At 41.2% G+C, this 18,414-nt stretch overlaps 1 protein-coding gene across 6 annotated transcripts in view; it reads left to right on the forward strand.

Annotated features, from left to right (window-relative positions):
* The window catches only part of lyrm7 (LYR motif containing 7), a 29,029-nt gene extending 11,144 nt beyond the window's left edge, over nucleotides 1-17,885 (forward strand). For 4 of the 6 annotated variants that reach the window (XM_048595356.1, XM_048595357.1, XM_048595359.1 and 1 more), the window contains exons 3-5: nucleotides 273-343; nucleotides 5,505-5,586; nucleotides 5,960-6,545. In XM_048595356.1, the coding sequence (XP_048451313.1) occupies nucleotides 273-343; nucleotides 5,505-5,586; nucleotides 5,960-6,081 (275 nt within the window). In that variant the 3' untranslated portion in view covers nucleotides 6,082-6,545. The other 2 variants (XM_048595360.1, XM_020521193.2) reach the window with 2 other exon arrangements.
* The last annotated feature ends 529 nt before the right edge of the window (nucleotides 17,886-18,414 follow it).

Raw genomic sequence — 18,414 nt, forward strand, 5'->3', positions numbered from 1 at the left:
AAGCATGGTAACGAAACGTCTGCGAAATAAGAAACCAGCTCGGCGAGCCAACCAACTTCAACAACCTCAAATTTGTGTTTGTTTCATAATGTTTGGTAATGTAGAACGTCTTTAGATAATATTTCAAGTGAGAAAACTTGTGATGTTTCTTAGGATCCTAAATGAATTACTCAAGCCTGGATCATTATTCAATACACAAGACTTGAATTTATGCATATTTGTGTTTGGAGTTTGGTAATGAATTGAAACTAACTTTGTATCACGCTGCTTAGCCGCAAGACAGAATATTAACGCTGAATTCCGGAACAATCTTACTGAGTCGTCTCCGGAGAAAATAACTGAGGTCTGTTTATGGAAATCTTTACAAGACTTTATACCCATCTTGTATTATGCTGATGAAAGATTGTGTTCATCATGAGTTCAGTGTCGAATTACATGAATGTCTCTGTGTTACCTTTACACATATTTAGGGTGTGTGCATAAGTATTGACTTAAGGCCCAAGGCGATTTATGATCAAATTCTATCGTTGGTATTAGTAGGTACATTAATACAATGTCAGGAACAAATTACTGCAGATGCTGAAATCTGTCCTGAAAACAACAAATGCTGGAGATCACAGTGGGTTAGACAGCGTCCATGGAGAGAGAGCAACCTAACATTTTGAGTCTAGATGATTCTTCATCAGAGCTGATGTGAAGGGTGGCGGGGGCAGCATTTATGCTATAGTTTGGGGGGGTGGTGGGAATGTGGGAGTGGTGGGGTGTTGAGTGCTGTGGAGAAAAGATGTTGGTACAGTATTAACAGTGTCAGTTGCGATTACTTACACTTATGAAAATTGTGCTATTCTACAGTATGCTAAAGTCCATGTAGACAACATCTACCACCCTGCCCTCATTAATTATCTTTGTCACTTCCTCAAAATACTCAATCAAGTTTGTCAGACATGATTGTCCCTGCTCAAAGCCATGCTGCCTATTGCTAATAAGTCCTTGTTTTTCCAAATGTGAGTAAATCCCGTTGTGAAGAATCTTCTCCAATAATTTCGTTATCTTTGATGTAAGGCTCACCAGCCTGTAATGTCCCAGATTATCCCTTTGGTCCTCCTTAAACAAAGGAACAACATTGGCTATAATTCAGCCCTTTGGGGTCTCTCCTGTGACTAAGGAGGATACAAAGAATTCGTATAAGGCCCCAGCAATTTCCTCACCTGCCTCCCTCAGCATTCTAGTCCTGGAAACTTGTCTATAATGCTTTTCAAAATACCCAAAAATTTTTTTAATATTAGAAACGGAAAGAACTGCAGATGCTGTAAATCAGAAACAAAAACAGAAATTACTGGAAAAACTTAGCAGGTGTGGCAGCGTCTGTGAAGAGAAATCAGAGTTAACGTTTTGGGTCTGGTGACCCTTCTGAGGAACGCTCACCAGGCCTGAAATGTTAACTCTGATTTCTCTTCACAGATGCTGCCAGACCTGCTGAACTTTTCCAGCAATTTCTGTCATTTTAATATATGGCATGCCACAGAATGTCAACATAGCACTCCTGAGACTCACCATCTACCATGTCCTTCACCTTTTGTGAATACCAATGTAAAGTATTCGTTAAAGACCTCATTCACTTCCTCCAGCTCCAGGCATAAATTACGTCCTCCGTCGTTGAGTGGACCTACCATTTTTGTAGCTATATTCTTGCTACTTATGTATGTGTAAAACGCCTTGCAATTTTCCTTAATACTGTGTGCCAAAGGTATTTCATGGTACCTTTTAGCCCTCCTCATTCCTTGTTTGAGTTCTTTCCAGCTATCTTTGTGTTCTGTCTTCCGTTTCCTCAACCTTACATATGCCTCCTTTTTCTTGTTGATTACGCTCTCAATTTCTCTTACCATCCAAGGTTCCCGAATCTTGCCATCTTTGTCCTCATTTTCACAGGAACATAATGGTCGTGAACTCTGATCAACTGGTCTTTAAAAGATTCCTACATGCCAGATGCGGATTTACTCTTAAATAGCTGCCCCAGTCTACATTCCCCAGTTCCTGCCTAATTTTGTGGTAGTTAGCCTTTAGTACTTTGACCTGAGGACTACTTTCATCCATCAGTAACTTAAAATTTACATAATTATGGTCACTATTCCTGAAATGCTTCCCCACTGAAACTTCAATTACTTGGCTGGGCTCAGTACCCAATACCAAGTCGAGTATGGCCCTTTTTCTAGTTGGACTATTTACATAATGTTTCAAAGAGCTGTCCTGGATACACCTAACAAATTCAAGGCCCTGGCACTAAGTGAGTCCCATTCAAAGTTGAAATTACCCACCGCAACAGCCTTGCTGTTTTCACATTTTTCCCATAATCTGTTCACAAATCTGTTCCTCTATCACTCACTGGCTGTTGGAGGCCTGTAATACAATCCCATCAAAGTGACTGCACTCTTCTTGTTCCTGAGCTCCACCCATATGGTCTCACTGGATGACCTCTCCCTGAATACATGTGATATCAGTAAAGGTCCTACCCCACTTATTTTATATGCCTCTCTATCCCACCTGAAACGTCTAAATCCCAGAATGTTAAGCTATCAGTCCTGTCTTTCTCTCAACTAAATTACATAACAACAGCTTGCATTTTTAATGTGATGAAACTTCACAGAAACATATTTTATTTATTATGAGAATTTAGGAAGCATGGTTACGATGTTTGTGGATGACACCAAGATTGATCGTATGTGAGACAGTAGAGGAGGTTATCTAAATTTACAAAGGGATCTTGATTACTTGGGCCATTTAGCTGAGAAGTGGCGGATGGAGTTTAATTTGGATAAATGTGAGGTGTTGCATTTTGGTAAAACAAACAAGGGCAGGGCTTATACAATTAATAATAGAGATAGTAGGAACTGCTGATGCTGGAGTGTGAGATAACAAGGTGTTGAGCTGGAGGAACACAGCAGGCCAGGCAGCATCAGAGGAGCAGGAAAGCTGACGTTTTGGGTCTGGACCCTTCTTCAGAAATGGGGGAGGGGAAGGGGGCTCTGAAATAAATAAAGAGCGGGGCAGGGGGGCGGTGATAGAAGGTGGATCGTGGAGCAGATAGGTGGGAGAGAAGACATACAGGTCAAGGAGGTGGGGATGAAGCTAGTAAAGGTGAGTGTAGGTAGGAAGTTGGGATGGGGGTTGGTCAGTGAGGAGGAAGGGGCGGGTAGGTGGGAGGGAAGATGGACAAGTCGAGGAGGCGGGGATGAGAAGGAGGGCTGGTCTTGGGATGAGGTCAGGCGTGGGGAGATTTTGAAGCTAGTAACGTCCACATTGAGACCATTGGGTTGTAGGGTTCCAAGGCGGAATACGAGGTGCTGTTCCTCCAGTTTTCGGGTGGCGTCGTTGTGACACTGGAGGAGGCCCAGGATGGACATGTCGTCCAGGGAATGGGAGGGGGAGTTGAAGTGGTTCACGACTGGGAGGTGTTGTTGTTTGTCGTGAACCGAGCGTAGGTACTCCACAGAGTGGTCTCCGAGCCTCCGCTTGGTCTCCCCGATGTAGAGGAGGCCACATCGGGAACAACAGATACAATAGACCACATTAGCGGATGTGCAGGTGAACATCTGTTTAATGTGGAAGGTTTTTTTTGGGCCTGGGATGGAGGTGAAGGGACAGGTGTAGCACCTCCTGCGGTTGCAGGGAAAGGTGCCAGGGTTGGTGGGGCTAGTGGGGAGTGTGGAGTGGATGAGGGAGTCGTGGAGAGAGCGGTCCCTCCGGAAAGCAGATAAGGGTGGGCAGGGAAATATATCCTTCGTAGTGGGGTCAGATTGCAGGTGGAGGAAGTGGCGGAGAATGATGCGTTGAATCCGGATGTTGGTGGGGTGATACATGAGGACAAGGGTAATTCTGTCTTTATTTTTAGTGTGGGGAGGGGGTGTGAGGGCCAAGGTGCAGGAACGCAAGAGATGTGGTAGAGGGTGTTTTCAACCACTGGGGGGGTGTAAATTGCGTTCCTTGAAAAATGAGGACATCTGGGACGTCAGGAAGTGGAACGCCTCATCTTGGGAGCAGATGTGGCGGAGGTGGAGGAATTGGGAATAGGGGATCGTATTCTTGCAGGAAGGTGGGTGAGAGGAGGTGTAGTCTAGGTATCTGTGGGAATTGGTGGGCTTGAAATAGATATCAGTTTCAAGGTGGTTACCAGAGATGGAGACAGAGGGGTCCCGGAAGGAGAGAGAGGTATCAGAGATGGTCCAGGTGAACTTGAGGTTGGCGTGGAAGGTGTTAGTAAAGTTGATGAACTGTTCGAGCAATTAACGGTTGGCTGCTCGATAGTGTTGTAAAACAGAGATGTAGGCGTTCAGGTATATAGTTCTTTGAAATTTGCATCATAGGTAGACAGGGCGGTTAAGAAGGTGTTTAGCACACTTGCTTTCATTGCACAGACCATTGAGTGTAGGAGTTGGGATGTCATATTGAGGTTGTACAGGCCGTTGGTGAGACCTTCTCTAGAGTATTGTGTGCAGTTCTAGTCGTCCTGCAATAAGAAGGATAATATTAAATTGGAGAGGGTTCAGAAAAGATTTACAAGGATGTTGCTGGGAACGGAGGGTTTGAGGTATAAAAATAGGCTAGATAGGCTGGGACATTTTTCCCTGGAGCATAGGAGATTGAGGGCTGACCTTAAAGGTTTATAAAATCGTGAGGGGCATAGATGAGGTGAAAGCAAAGGTCTTTTCCATAGGGTTGGAGAGTTCAAAACTAGAGGGCACAATTTTAAGGTGAGAGGAGGAAGCTTTCAAAAGGATCTAAGGGGCAACCATTTCACAGACAGGGTGGTTAATACGTGGAATGAAAGTGGTAGATGCAGGTACAGTTGCAACATAAGACATTTTACGTGGACAGGAAGGGTTTCAGAGGGATATGTGCGAAACGCAGAGAAATGAGATTAGTTTAGTTTGGGAAAACTTGGTCGGCATGGACAAGATGGACTGAAGGATCTGTTCTGAGTGCTGTATGACTCTTAAGTACTTGGAAAAAATCTTGGTCAAAGTATTAGGTTTTAAGGAGCATCTGAAAGAAGGAAAGAGAAATGGAGATGTTTAGAAAGGGAATTCAGAGCTTCGGATTTCACAGCTGAAAGTATAGCCACTGGTGGTGGAGCAATTAAAAGCAGAATATTCAAGAGGCCAGAATTAGAGGAGCACAGAGATCTTGGGTGGATGTAAGACTGGAGAAGATTACAGAAAAAGTGAGTGATACAGCCCTAGCTTAGTTTTAAAAGTAAAGATGAGATCTTTAAACTGGAGATGCTGTTTAAGCAGGACTCGGAATAGATCAGTGAGTGTAGGGAAGATGATGAATGGGAGTTGTTCTGAGTTAGGATACTTAAGTATGCACAGCATAGATTCCAATGATTGCCTGTCTTATATATCTCTCTCTCTCTGTATATAATTAATGTATGGTTAGTTTGATGAAGTGTGTGAAGAATTTGGTTTGTAACTGTCTCTGTATTAAATGTTTTGTTTTCTTCGCAGTTACTTAAATTTGGTACAGATGTTGAAATTATTCTCCGAAAAACGGTAATACAGGGAGTTCACACAGACCACAATAGAATATGTAAGTAAGGTCCTTTCTTTTAACTACAAAAATCCTGACCAAAAGAATATGTTGTAAACTAAAACAAGAACTGCATTTCTTGTGCATTGTAACTGTAACTATATTGGAACAATGCTGAAATTGAGATTGATTTGGAGATTTCCCTTACTATATTTTTGTATGAAGTATTTAAATCAGTTTCACACTTGATCCTGTCCTACATTGGGTAGTAATCCACAATTAACAATACAGAAATATAGAATTTTGCAGACTAGGAACAACAACTATTTGAACCATTATAACATGGCAACTCATGTGGAGATAAAAACAGAAATTGCTGGAAATGAGGAAGGGTCACTCGACCTGAAATGTTAACTCTGATTTCTCTCCACAGATGCTGCCAGACCTGCTGAGCTTATCCAGCATTTTCTCTTTTTATCTCTGATTTACAGCATCTACAGTCCTTTCGGCTTTTATCACGTATGGAGGTACTCATGCCTCTTTCCTTTTTTTTAAAAAGTTAATTTAACTTCTTAAAGCCCAAACATTGAATGTTTAGAAGAAGGAATAAGGCAGAGGGTCCAAAGGGTTATGGAAGAAAGCAGGAACAGGAGTTAGATGATCAGCCATGATCATATATTGAATGGCACAGATGGTTTGAAAGTTGAATGGCGTTCTATGTTTCTACATAATAATCCTTTATAAGGTCCACAGCTTTAAGACTAAATATAATTGTTTCTGACAACATAATTATTTATTCAGCAAAATAAAACATAGATACAGAAATGAGAAATCATTCCATTCAGAATTTGAATGGTAGTTTTGTCATTGTCCTGACTGTCCTTCACATTTGATGAGCTTTTACTTAAGGAATACAAAATCCTTCTCCTGCTTCCCTCAAAAACCTGCAGAAATGCCATGAGCATCTCAGCTTCCACACCTATAAGATACTGATACCAATAACCAGTCTTTTTCTTTTTCTCCACAGCTATTAAACCCAGAAAAGAGATTCTTCTGGATAACGTTCCTTTTAATCATAATCCCACAATTAAAGATACATAGTATAGGAAATATTTCAGTCTTGGATTTGAATTATTGTTGTATTTTTTGGAGGTTCTAAAAACTGAAGTATCTACTACAGTGATGTTGAAAATAGCTTTGTGGTAATATTTGATCTGATTTTTTTTTAATCTGGTGGATAAGCTCAGTCACAAAGTGTTGGTTGCACTTGAGGTTAAGCAGAGAGAAACAGTCAACGTTTCAGATTGACAACTTTTCACTAGATTATTTAGAACAATGCAAAATACTTTGAATAGTACTAGATTATTATAACCATTTCCAACTAGAATGGTCTACAGTGATTTGGTAGCTTTACAATAGTATAAAATAGAATCCTAGTTTATGACAAAGAACTTGGTCCATAATGTCTGTGCTGACCCAGAAACGAGCCATTCAACCGAATTAGCAGCATTTGATTTGTAGCTCTGCAGGCGGAGATGCTGATCTAAGCACCTTTTAAATGGGTGGAGCGTTTCTGCCTCTATTACCCTTTCAGGCTGAGAGTTCCAGATCCTCCCACCCTTTGGGTGAAAATATTTTTCCTATCTCCCTCTAATCCTTCTACCAGTCATTTGGAGTAAATGCATATTACTTGCTGAACTTGATGCTAAAGCAAAAATGTCTTGTCCAGTCTGTTCAGGGTCTTAATACCGCAGTCAAATCTCTTCTAATCTCCTTAATTCTCAGGCCAAAAGTTGAGCCCGATCTTTTCTTATTGTTGTCAGGACAGGAAAAATGCAACTTCCTCATAAAACTCCCTTATATGCTCTATAGTGTAATTATGTCCTTTCTATAATGAGTTGACCAGACAGTACACAGTACTCAAGCTTTGGTCCAGCTAATGATTTATATAGTTCCAACATCACCTCCCTGGTCTCATATTCAATGCCACCATTAATAAAAGGAATGCACATGCCTTCTCATACGCCATGTTGACCTGTCTTGCTATTTTGACAAACTAAAGTGAGTGCCTTTTCCGAGTGTTTACATTGCTCAACGACAAAGTAAAAACCTCTATTCACCAAACGAGCAAATGGGAAGTACAAAATAGAACTACAGACAACCAAGTACAGATCCTACAGATCCATTCGCAAAAACAGAAATGGCTGGGAAAGCTCAGCAGGTTTGACAGCATGTGTGGAAAGAAATCAGGGTTAACATTTCGGGAAGGGTCAGGTTGGACCTGAAACATTAACTCTGATTTCTCTCCACAGTTGCTGCCAGAACTGCGGAGCTTTTCCAGCCATTTCTGTTTTTGCTTCTGGTTTCCAGCATCCGCAGTTCTTTATTATGGAAACATTTGTATCTTCTGCCAATGTTATTCGTTGGTGTAATCATGAATGTGAGTCCTATTCTGGTTGAATTATTCAAGGACATGGGATTGCTTTAAAAGATACAATGACTGACTGACAAATAGACTTGACAGACAAATAGACCTAACACCAACCACACACCACTGAATCTCTGAGTTCCAGAAAAAGATTGATTGCTTCTTTGGTCCATGTGTATAATTTCTTCCAGGGTTTAGAATTTGATTTCAGGGCTGCCAGTTTCTCTTTTTATAGTTCTGTATGTTTAATGCATTTATGTTGTCCAAGGCCAATTTCCCCAAAAGGATTAGATCACACTTCCCCATATTGAATTGCATTTGTCACTGATCTGCCCACCCAACCAGTCCATTAATATATTCCTGCAATGCATAACCTGTTCTATCAACTGCACGGTCAATTTTAGTCTAGCATACTTTTCAGTCACTGCTCCTATATTTATGTCCAAATTATTACTATATTCTATAAAAAGCAGAGGACCTCGAACTGGACCCTGCAGAACCCCTCTGAAACAGACTTCGTGTTACTAAATCTACCAAACTATTATCCTTTGTTTTCTGTCACTGAGCCATCTTTATATCCAGCTTGCTAAATTCCCCTGGATCCTGCAGGCTTTTTTGTTCCAGTCTGTCTGTAACATAAAACTTTGTCAAAATATTGCTATATCCATGTAAATCCATCAACTGCACAACTCTCATTAATCATCCTTGTTACGTCCTCAAAAATTTAATCAAGTTAGTCAAAAATGATTTTCTGTTAACAAATTCATGCTAATTATTCCATGCCTTTGTAAGTAATAATTTATTCTGTCTCTCAGAATCTAATAATTTGCCCACTACTGAGGTTAGATAGACTGAATATTTACAGGCCAGTCAATCTGTTGCCCTTTTGAAACAGAACTACAAATTTCGCAGTCCTCCAATCCTCTGGGGCCAAGTGAGTATTGTAAAATGATGGTCAGACTTTGTTATTTCCTCCTCAGCCTCTTTTAAAGCTTGTGACATGTTTCATCGAAGCCTGGTGATTGATCCATGACAAGGATGCTGGTCCCATTATAACTTCCTCACTCCTTCGTGCCACAACATCCTGACATCTGAAATAACCCTTTTTCTTGCTTCCTTTAACTCAAATAGTCTCAGCTGTCCCACGTTGATGTTGCGGTAGTCCTGGAAACCACTTGTAGAAAAATTACCAAACAATTTATAATGCAGCTAAGATAATTAGAAAACATAATTAATCTATTTTGTCTTCTACCATCCATTGCAAGATACGGTGAATACAAATTTGTCAACAAATCATATTAGTCTCTTTCAATTAGTCTACAACAAACATGATGCAAGAAAAATGCCAGTGGGTAAAATCAAAGTATTGTTATAGTAGAAGGTGGCCATTCGGCATGCTGTTCATGCCATTGAAGATGCTGCTGAGTTGAATCCAACTTCTGTTTAAGATTCCAGCAAAGATTGGCTTAATATTGTTGCAAATCTGCAGCTCATCCTCTTTTTTTTTCCCCAAAAAGAAAGCCTTTGAGGCTTATATGTTCACAATGTATCTTTTGTTCCAAAATCAGCTCTTCACAACTGAATTTTATTTTTGAGACTGATAAGGCACCATTTGCAGAGTGGCTGTACAACTACAGGACTGCACAATTGTAATTGCTTTTATCCAAGCACGTGTACAAAATACCTCGCTAATCTAACCGTACTGTTCTGTTGATTTGTTAATCGAATCCAAAGCAGCTTTTTGTTTAAATAAAGTTTCAACTTTTTTTTTATTGTGGCAGTTACAATCCATGTTCATGCAAATACCATTTCGCAAAATAAATCGCTATTTTCTGGGTTTTTTTGTTTTAATTTTTATCTGTTCATTTGTATGTCTTGTATAAGGAAATTTTCTCTTGTTTCTCAACTGTATGTTGCTTCTATCTTGAAGCTGCTCTGTAAGTATTACATGTTGCAGTGCATGATTACTTATTTAAAAGTTACTGATGATTATTCATAATGGTATGACCTTTTTTTCAAAAATGCCTCTGATACCTTAACTCACCCTGCCTTGCACCCAACTTCTTTGACCTTTCAAAATAACATGAATTCCTGATTTCAAAAATTGCTCTAATTGCTTTCTTCCCTGAACAATATCTTTTCTATTAGTTGCAAAGAATTGCACACCGGACTTGAGAAGGGATCTATTCATTTGAGTTCTACAGCAATGGTTCACCTGTTTAAACTTTGGTCTGCAAATAAAGGCGAGGGACGAGATCGCAGGGCCTTTGGCGATGATCTTTTCGTCCTCACTGTCCACGGGTATAGTGCCGGAAGATTGGAAAGAGGCAAACGTCATTCCCTTGTTCAAAAAAGGGAACAGGGATAAACCCGGAAATTACAGGCCAGTTAGTCTTACGTCAGTGGTGGGCAAATTATTGGAAAGGGCTCTGAGAGACAGGATTTATGATCACTTGGAAAGGCACAGTTTGATTCGTGATAGTCAGCATGGATTTGTGAGGGGTAGATCATGCCTCACAAACCTTATTGAATTCATTGAAGAAGTGACCAAACACGTGGATGAAGGTGGAGCAGTGGATGTGGTATACATGGATTTAAGTAAGGCGTTTGATAAGTTTCCCCATGGTAGGCTCATGCAGAAAGTAAGGAGGCATGGGGTAGGGGGAAATGTGGCAGATTGGATTCAGAATTGGCTGACCCTTAGAAGACAAAGGGTGGTAGTGGACGGAAAATATTCAACATGGTGCTCAGTTACGAGTGGTGTACCACAAGGATCTGTTCTGGGCCCTCTTCTATTTGTGGTTTTTGTAAATGATTTGGATGAAGGAGTGGAAGGGTGGATTAGCAAGTTCGCGGACGATACGAAGGTGGGTCACGTTGTGGACAGTGTGGAGGGCTGTTCTAGGTTACAAAAGGGACATTGATAGAGTGCAGAGCTGGGCTGAGAAGTGGCAGATGGAGTTTAATCCTGAAAAGTATGAGGTGATTCATTTTGGAAGGACAAACTTGAAAGCAGAATATAGGGTTAACGGAAAGATTCTTGGCAGTGTGGAGGAGCAGAGGGATCTTGGGGTTCATGTTCACAGTTCCCTGTGAGCTGCCACCCAGGTGGATAGAGTTGTTAAGAAGGCGTATGGTGTGTTAGCTTTCATTAATAGAGGGATTGAGTTCAAGAGCCGTGAAGTTATGCTCCAGCTATTCAAAAGCCTGGTTCGGCCGCATCTGGAGTATTGTGTCCAGTTCTGGTCACCTCATTACAGGAAAGATATGGAAGCATTAGAAAAGGTGCAGAGGAGATATACCAGGATATTGCCTGGAATGGAGGAAAGGTTGAGAGAGCTAGGGTTCTTCTCTTTAGAACGACGAAGGATGAGAGGTGACTTGATAGAGGTGTACAAAATGATCAGAGGTATAGATAGAGTAGACAGCCAGAGACTTTTTCCTCGGGTGGAGATAGCTTTTACGAGGGGACATAGTTTTAAAGTGAAAGGAGGTAGATATTGGGGAGACGTCAGAGGTAGGTTCTTTACTCAGAGAGTGGTAGGGGCGTGGAATGCATTGCCAGAGAGGTTAGTGGAGTCGGCCTCATTAGGGGCATTTAAGCGGATATTAGATAGGCATATGGATGATAGTATAAGGTTGCGGTGGAGGTTAGACGTTAGGTTTAGGGTAAAAGTTCGGCACAACATCACGGGCCGAAGGGCCTGTACTGTGCTGTACTTTCTATGTTCTGTATAGTCTTACCACAGCAAAACAGTGCTGATTGTTTTTATAGATTTATCTTGCATAAATCCTAAATCTCTTGAGATCATCAAGTTGGAACACTTCCATTTAGTCCCCCACTATCAACATCCTGGGGGTTACCATTGACCAGAAACTCAACTGGACTCACCACATTAACAGAGTGGCTACAACAGAAGCTGGGAATACTGCGGCGAGTAACTCATTTCCTGACTCCTCAAAGCCTGTCCACCATCTACAAGGTACAAGTCAGGAGTATGATGGGATACTCCCCACTTGCCTGGAGGAGTGCAGCCCCAACAACACTCAAGAAGCTTGACACCATCCAGAACAAAGCAGCCTGCTTGATTGGCACTACATCTACAAGCATTCACTCCCTCCACCACCGACGCTCAGTAGCATCAGTGTGTACTATCTACAAGATGCACTGCAGAAATTCACCAAAGATCCTCGGACAGCACCTTCCAAATGCACGACCACTTCCATCTGGAAGGACAAGGGCAGCGTATATATGGGAACACCATCACCTCCAAGTTCCTCTCCAAGTCACTCCCTATCCTGACTTGGAAATGTATCGCCGCTCCTTCACTGTTGCTGGGTCAAAAACCTGGAATTCCCTCCCTAATAGCATTGTGGGCCAACCCACAGCAGGAGGACTGCAGCAGTTCAAAAAGGCAACTCGCCACCACCTTCTCAAGGGCAACTAGGGATGGGCAAGAAATGCTGGCCAGCCAGTGACACCCACATCCCACAAATGAATAAAAAAAAGTACATTTAACATTTCCGCATTTAATTCCCTAACCAGGTGCTATTTACTTTACATTTATCCTCATTAAATTTTTAACTGCTGATTATTTGGCCTAAATACATGAAAGATCTGCTTCCTTCTGAATCTGCAATTTTCCTGAATATTTGTGCTGTCTCCAATTTTGGCATCACGTACAACAAGTTTGTTTGTATGAAGCAAATTTCCAAGTCATTGTAAAACATTTGAAATAGTGAGGGTCCGAATGCGAACTGAGGATACCTAATTTTGTTCCGGTATTCAGTTGAAAAGTAAGTCACAAACTGGCAAATGTAAACCAGTTAATATAACCTCCATGTTGCTTGAGGGCTTTCTGAACTTCAGTTAACATGTAGATATAGGTATGGTTTTAGAAGTAATAGATTAGACCTTACAAATAAATTGAAAATATTTGCATAGATGTCTATTTCAGAGGATCAAGTTATCTATTAGATGTCATTTTAGTTTTTAAAAGTAATTTGAATACGTTTTTTTCTGTAAGACTAGTAGGGTGCTCAAACATAATATGCTGTTATTGTTTATGATAAGTTGAGTAAATGGGTTCAAAAGTGGGCTCAGCAACAGAATTGAAGATAATTTACTAACGTCAGAGTGTGACTTTGTTAAACTATGCTTCAGTTGAAAGACTTGCTTTTGTGGAAGTTATCTTAAAATCCATGTTTTAACCAATGATATAACCATGCTGTCCAAAAATGATTACGTTTCATATTTGAGCATTCACGGGCATCCCCTCAATAACTGATACTAATATTTTATTCTGCAGAGCTTTTGCCATGTGATCACCTTCAAGTGCTCAAAATCTCTGATGAGGTTTCATTTATCTATTTGAGATTGATAATTGTTTTCGATGTTTGCCTAACTTGAAATGCTGCCGAAAAAAAATCAATAAACAATATTGATTGTTGGGGTGGCACGGTGGCACAGTGGTTAGCACTACTGCCTCACAGTGCCAGGGACCCAGGTTCGATTCCAGCCTCAGGCGACTGTCTGTGAGGAGTTTGCACATTGTCCCCGTGTCTGCGTGGGTTTCCTCCCACAGTCCAAAGATGTGTAGGTTAGGTGGATTGGCCATGCTAAATTGCCCATAGTGTTCAGGGAGGTGTAGATTAGGTGGGTTATAGGGGGGTGGGTCTGGGTGTGATGCTCTGAGGTTCGGTGTGGACTTGTTGGGCCAAAGGGTCTGTTTCCACACCAGGGATTCTATGATTCAAACATGATTGGTTTTATGGGGTATTAAGGGAGTTAACAGTGGAAATCTGTCCAAGTGCTGAGCTTTTTCGAAAAAGTGATCACAGTAAACTGGAGGGCAAATTGATTTGTTGATGGATACTATCATAAAAGAAGATGGAAGACCTGAATTCAGAGACAAATACAAAGTCTTGATTTGTAGATGGCTACTTAATATTTTTCCTCTGCCTTTAATTTTGTTGGCTTTTGTGTTATTCTGACACTTTTTAAAAAATAAATCAGCCTCATTTCAAACATAGACAAAAGGGCTGAATTCCAGAAGTGAGGTGAGAGTGACGTCCCTTGACATCAAGGCTGCATTAGGCTGAATGTGGTATGAAGGCACCCTAGCAAAACTTAGTTGGTATCAGGCGACAAACATTCTGGTTGGAGCCATACCCAGCACAACAGATGGTTGTGGTTGTTGGGCGTCAGTCATCCAGCGCCAGGAGGTCCTCAGGGTAGTGTTCCAGGCTCAACCATCTTCATCTGCCTCATCAATGGCCTTACCTCCTTCATAAGGCCTGTATCATATAAAGCTTTATAAAATCATGAAGAGCATGGATAGGGTGAATAGCCAAGGTCTTTTTCCCAGCCTAGGGAAAGGCCAAAACTAGAGGGCATAGGTTCAAGTGAGACGGGAAAGATTTAAAATGGGACCTAAAGGGCAACTTTTTCATGCAGAGGGTGGTGCCTGTATGGATTGAGCTGCCAGAGGAAGTGGTGGAGGCTGGTACAATAACATTTAAAAGGCATTTGGGTGAGTACATGAATGGGAAAGTTTTAGAGAGATATGGGCCAACTGCTGGCAAATGGGACTAGATTAACTTAGGATATCCGGTCAGCATGGATGAGTAGGACCAAAGGGTCTGTTTCGTGCAGTATATCTCTATGACTGTATCTCTCTGATCTTCTATTGGACCACCCTTATGATCTTTCATTCAGCATCATTCTTGGATAGTGATGAATTATCATTCAGGTAAATCTGCAGAAGAGATGTTTACCCTGTAATAGTATCATTGATCCATTCTTGATGCTTACAAGAGGCAGGTAGCTTGAACTATATAGTTGACTGGCATTCAATGTTAACTCTGCTTTCTCTTCCCCAGATGCTGCCCAATCTGCTGAAGCTATGACCTCTGCTTTTTTAACTCTCTGCCAACGGAAACAGTTCCTCCTAATGTATTCTATCTCCACCTCTCACAATTTTGAATATCTCAAACATGTCGGCCTTAAGCCTTCTCTGATCCATAGATAACAATCCCAACCTCTCCAGTCTCTCCTTTTGGCTACAATTCTTCAGCCTTGGCAACATTCCAGTAAATCTTCTCTGCACTCTGTCCAGAGTAATTATGCCCTTCCTGTAATGTGGTAACCAGAACTGCACACAATACTCCAGTTGTGGCCTTACTTTTGTCTTATACAGTTTCATATTAAATCTCTACTTTTGTATTCTATACCTTTGCCAATGAAGCAGATCGTTCCATATTGCTTTCTTTACACCCTCATCTATTGCTACCTTTATGAACCTGGGCACTTGCATGCTAAGATCGCTCACTTCATGTACCCCTCTCAGTTCATTTCTGTTTATCCTGTATTCCCTTTTAATTTTTGACCTCCCTAAATGCATCACCTCACATTTATCAGAGTTGATCTCCATCTGCCACCTTCCAGTCCAGTCTACCAACCCATCTATATCATTTTGGAGCTTACAGCTATCCTCTACATGATCAATTTTGGTGTGGTTTGCAGATTTCCCAATTGTGTCCCCCCACATTCAAGTCCAAATTGTTAACGTATGAAATAAGCAGAGTCCTAAACCAAGCCCTGCAGAACACCACTTGAAACAGCTTTTCTTTGCAAGGGCAGCCATCGACCATTACCCTTTGTTTCATGTTACTAAGCCAACTTTGGATCTAATTCAACACATTACTCTGTATCTCATGGTCTTTTACTTTTTTGTCCAGCCCAGCCATGTGGGGCCTTGTCAAATGTCTTATTAAAATCTGTGTAGACAACATCCACTGTACCACCCTCATTGATCCTCCTTGTCACTTCCTCAAAGAATTCAATCTAAATTTGTAAGGCTTGAACTTCCCTTAACAAAGCCATGCTGACTATCCCTGACTAGTCTGCTCATCCGGGCAAGTGGGGAGTATTCATTCCAACACACTTCTGACACGTGCATCACAGATGGTAGCCATGGTTGGGGGATCAGGAGGTGAGTCATTGGCTGCAAGATTCCTATCCTCTGACCTGCTCTTGTAACCACAGTATTCCGATAGATTGCCCAGAAACTGAACTGGATGGTGGTAACCCACAAGGTGTTGATGGTGGGGATTCAGTGATGGTAATGTCGTTGAGTATCAAGGGACAATGTTTAGTTTCTCTCTTATTGACCTGGCATTGATATGCTAAGAATGTTACTTGCCACTTGTCCAGGTTTTCCTGTATTTGGACATGAACTAATTCAGCATCTGTGGAGCCATGAATGATACTGAACATTGTTACCAACGAATATTCTCACTTCTGATCTTATTTCTGGAAGATGGTCATTGATGAAACACCTAAAGATGGTTGGGCCTATTGCACCACCCTGAAGACCTTCTGCAGAGATGGTCTGGAGCTAAGCTGACTGAGCTGAAACAATCACTATCTTTCTATGTGCCAGGTATAACTAACCAATAGAAAGGTTTTCCCCTGATCTAGTTAATGTTCACCTCCAGTTTTGGAGGCAGTCCTTGATGCCATACTTCGTCAAATGTGGCCTTGATGTCAAATGCTGTGACTGCACTCTTGACTGGAAGCTTGTATCTAAGAATGTATCACAGGGTTTGGTGCTGGTTCCCATGCTGTTTGTAATATACATTAATGATCTAGTCACAAGTGTGTCTCAGTTTGATCAGTTTTTCCTGATAAATGTGAGATGATGTATTTTGGTAGGACTCACAAGGCAAGAGTTCATAATGTGTACTCGGACCCTGGGAAGGATCTGATTCATAAATTCATACAGCGCAGAAAAGGCCCTTCTGCCCATTGAATTTGCACCAACATAACTACCACTAAAGTGCGCTAATTCCAATTTCCTGGACTTGTCTCATATCCTTGAATATTACAACATTTGAAGTACTCATCCAATATCTTTTGAAGGTTGCAAGGTTTTCAGTCTCCACTACCTGCCCAAGCAGTGTATTCCAGTCTCCCACCACCTGCTGAGTGAAAAGGTTTTGTTGTTCCCAAATCCCCTCTGAAGCTCCTGCCCCTTACCCTAACATTACGCCTTCTCATGATTGACCCCTCAACCAACGGGAACAGCTGCACTGTGTTCACCCTGTCCGTACCCCTCATAATCTTAGAAACCTCAATCATGTCCCCCCCTCAATCCTCTCTGCTCTGAAGAAAACGATCCAAGCCTATCTAGTCTATCTTATGGCTCAATTTCTGCATCACAGGCAACATCTTGGTGAATCTCCTCGGTACCTTGATGTGCTTGTCTATAAATCTTTTGGAGGCAAATGGGCTGGTGCTTTAAAAAGACATATGGGAAACTTGAAAAATGCTTTAACCCAGAGGGCTGTGGGTTTCTGAAGCTCACTGCCTGAAACATTGGTAGAGCTGGGAACGATCAGAACATTTTAAGTATTTGTATACTATGGTTTTTCAGGTATTCATTCCAAGACTACGGACCAATCGCTGAGAAATGGGTTTAGAGTAGATAGGTGCTTGATGATGACTGTAGACATGATTGCTTGAAGGGCTCTTTGTGCTATAATATGCTGACTGTGTGACCTTCTTCCTCTCAATGTTGTTTTATATTTATTTATTGTGTAAGTATTTACCAATCAAAGCAACATTGATTTGAAACTAATTGGGAAGGGGTTGGGGTAGGGGAAGGGATAGACTGAAATTTCCAATTAGAAACCTGACATGAAGTCTGTTTTCAAAATAACTTTTTTCTACTGAGTTCTACTCTGTTCTGAGGAAGGGTCACTGGACCCGAAACATTAATTCTGTTTTCTCCTTCACAGATGCTGCCAGACCTGCTGATCGTTTCCAGCAACTTTTTGTTCCTTTTTTCTACTCGCCACTCTCTGGAATTAACAAAAAACAATGGCATCATTGAAGGGCAAATAAAATAAAAATGAGTTTTTTTTGTGACAGCCTTGTAAAATACTTGACATGCAATTGCTTTACCAACCATATCTGTTATATGATATGAAGTCCCAAACTTTCTGTATAAATGCCAGTAGCATGTCATAGGGGAAGAATTTTTGTCAGACGAGAGCTTCTGAGGTTTCATCTGCTGCAGTTTTAGTCTGAAGCATATTTTCCTACTAAGAGGGTTCAAAAAAGATTTACAGGATGTTGCCGGAAATGGAACGTTTGTGTTATAAAAGATAGGCTGGGACATTTTTCACTGGAGCAGAGGAGGTTGAGGGGTAATCTTATAGAGGTTTATAAAAGCAAGAGGGACATAGATAAGGTGAATGGCAAGGGTCTTTTTCCCTAGGGTCAGGGAGTTCAAAACAAGGGAGCATATTTTTAAGGTGAGAGGAGAAAGATTTAAAAAAGGATAGCTATTTTACAGTGTCATTCGTACATGGAATGAACTGTCAGAGGAAGTGGTGGATGCAGGTACAATTACAACATTTAAAACACAATTGGATAAGTACATAACAGGCAAGGT

The sequence above is a fragment of the Rhincodon typus genome, chromosome 3 (genome assembly GCF_021869965.1).
Source record: "Rhincodon typus isolate 14 chromosome 3, sRhiTyp1.1, whole genome shotgun sequence".
Lineage (NCBI taxonomy): Eukaryota > Metazoa > Chordata > Chondrichthyes > Orectolobiformes > Rhincodontidae > Rhincodon > Rhincodon typus.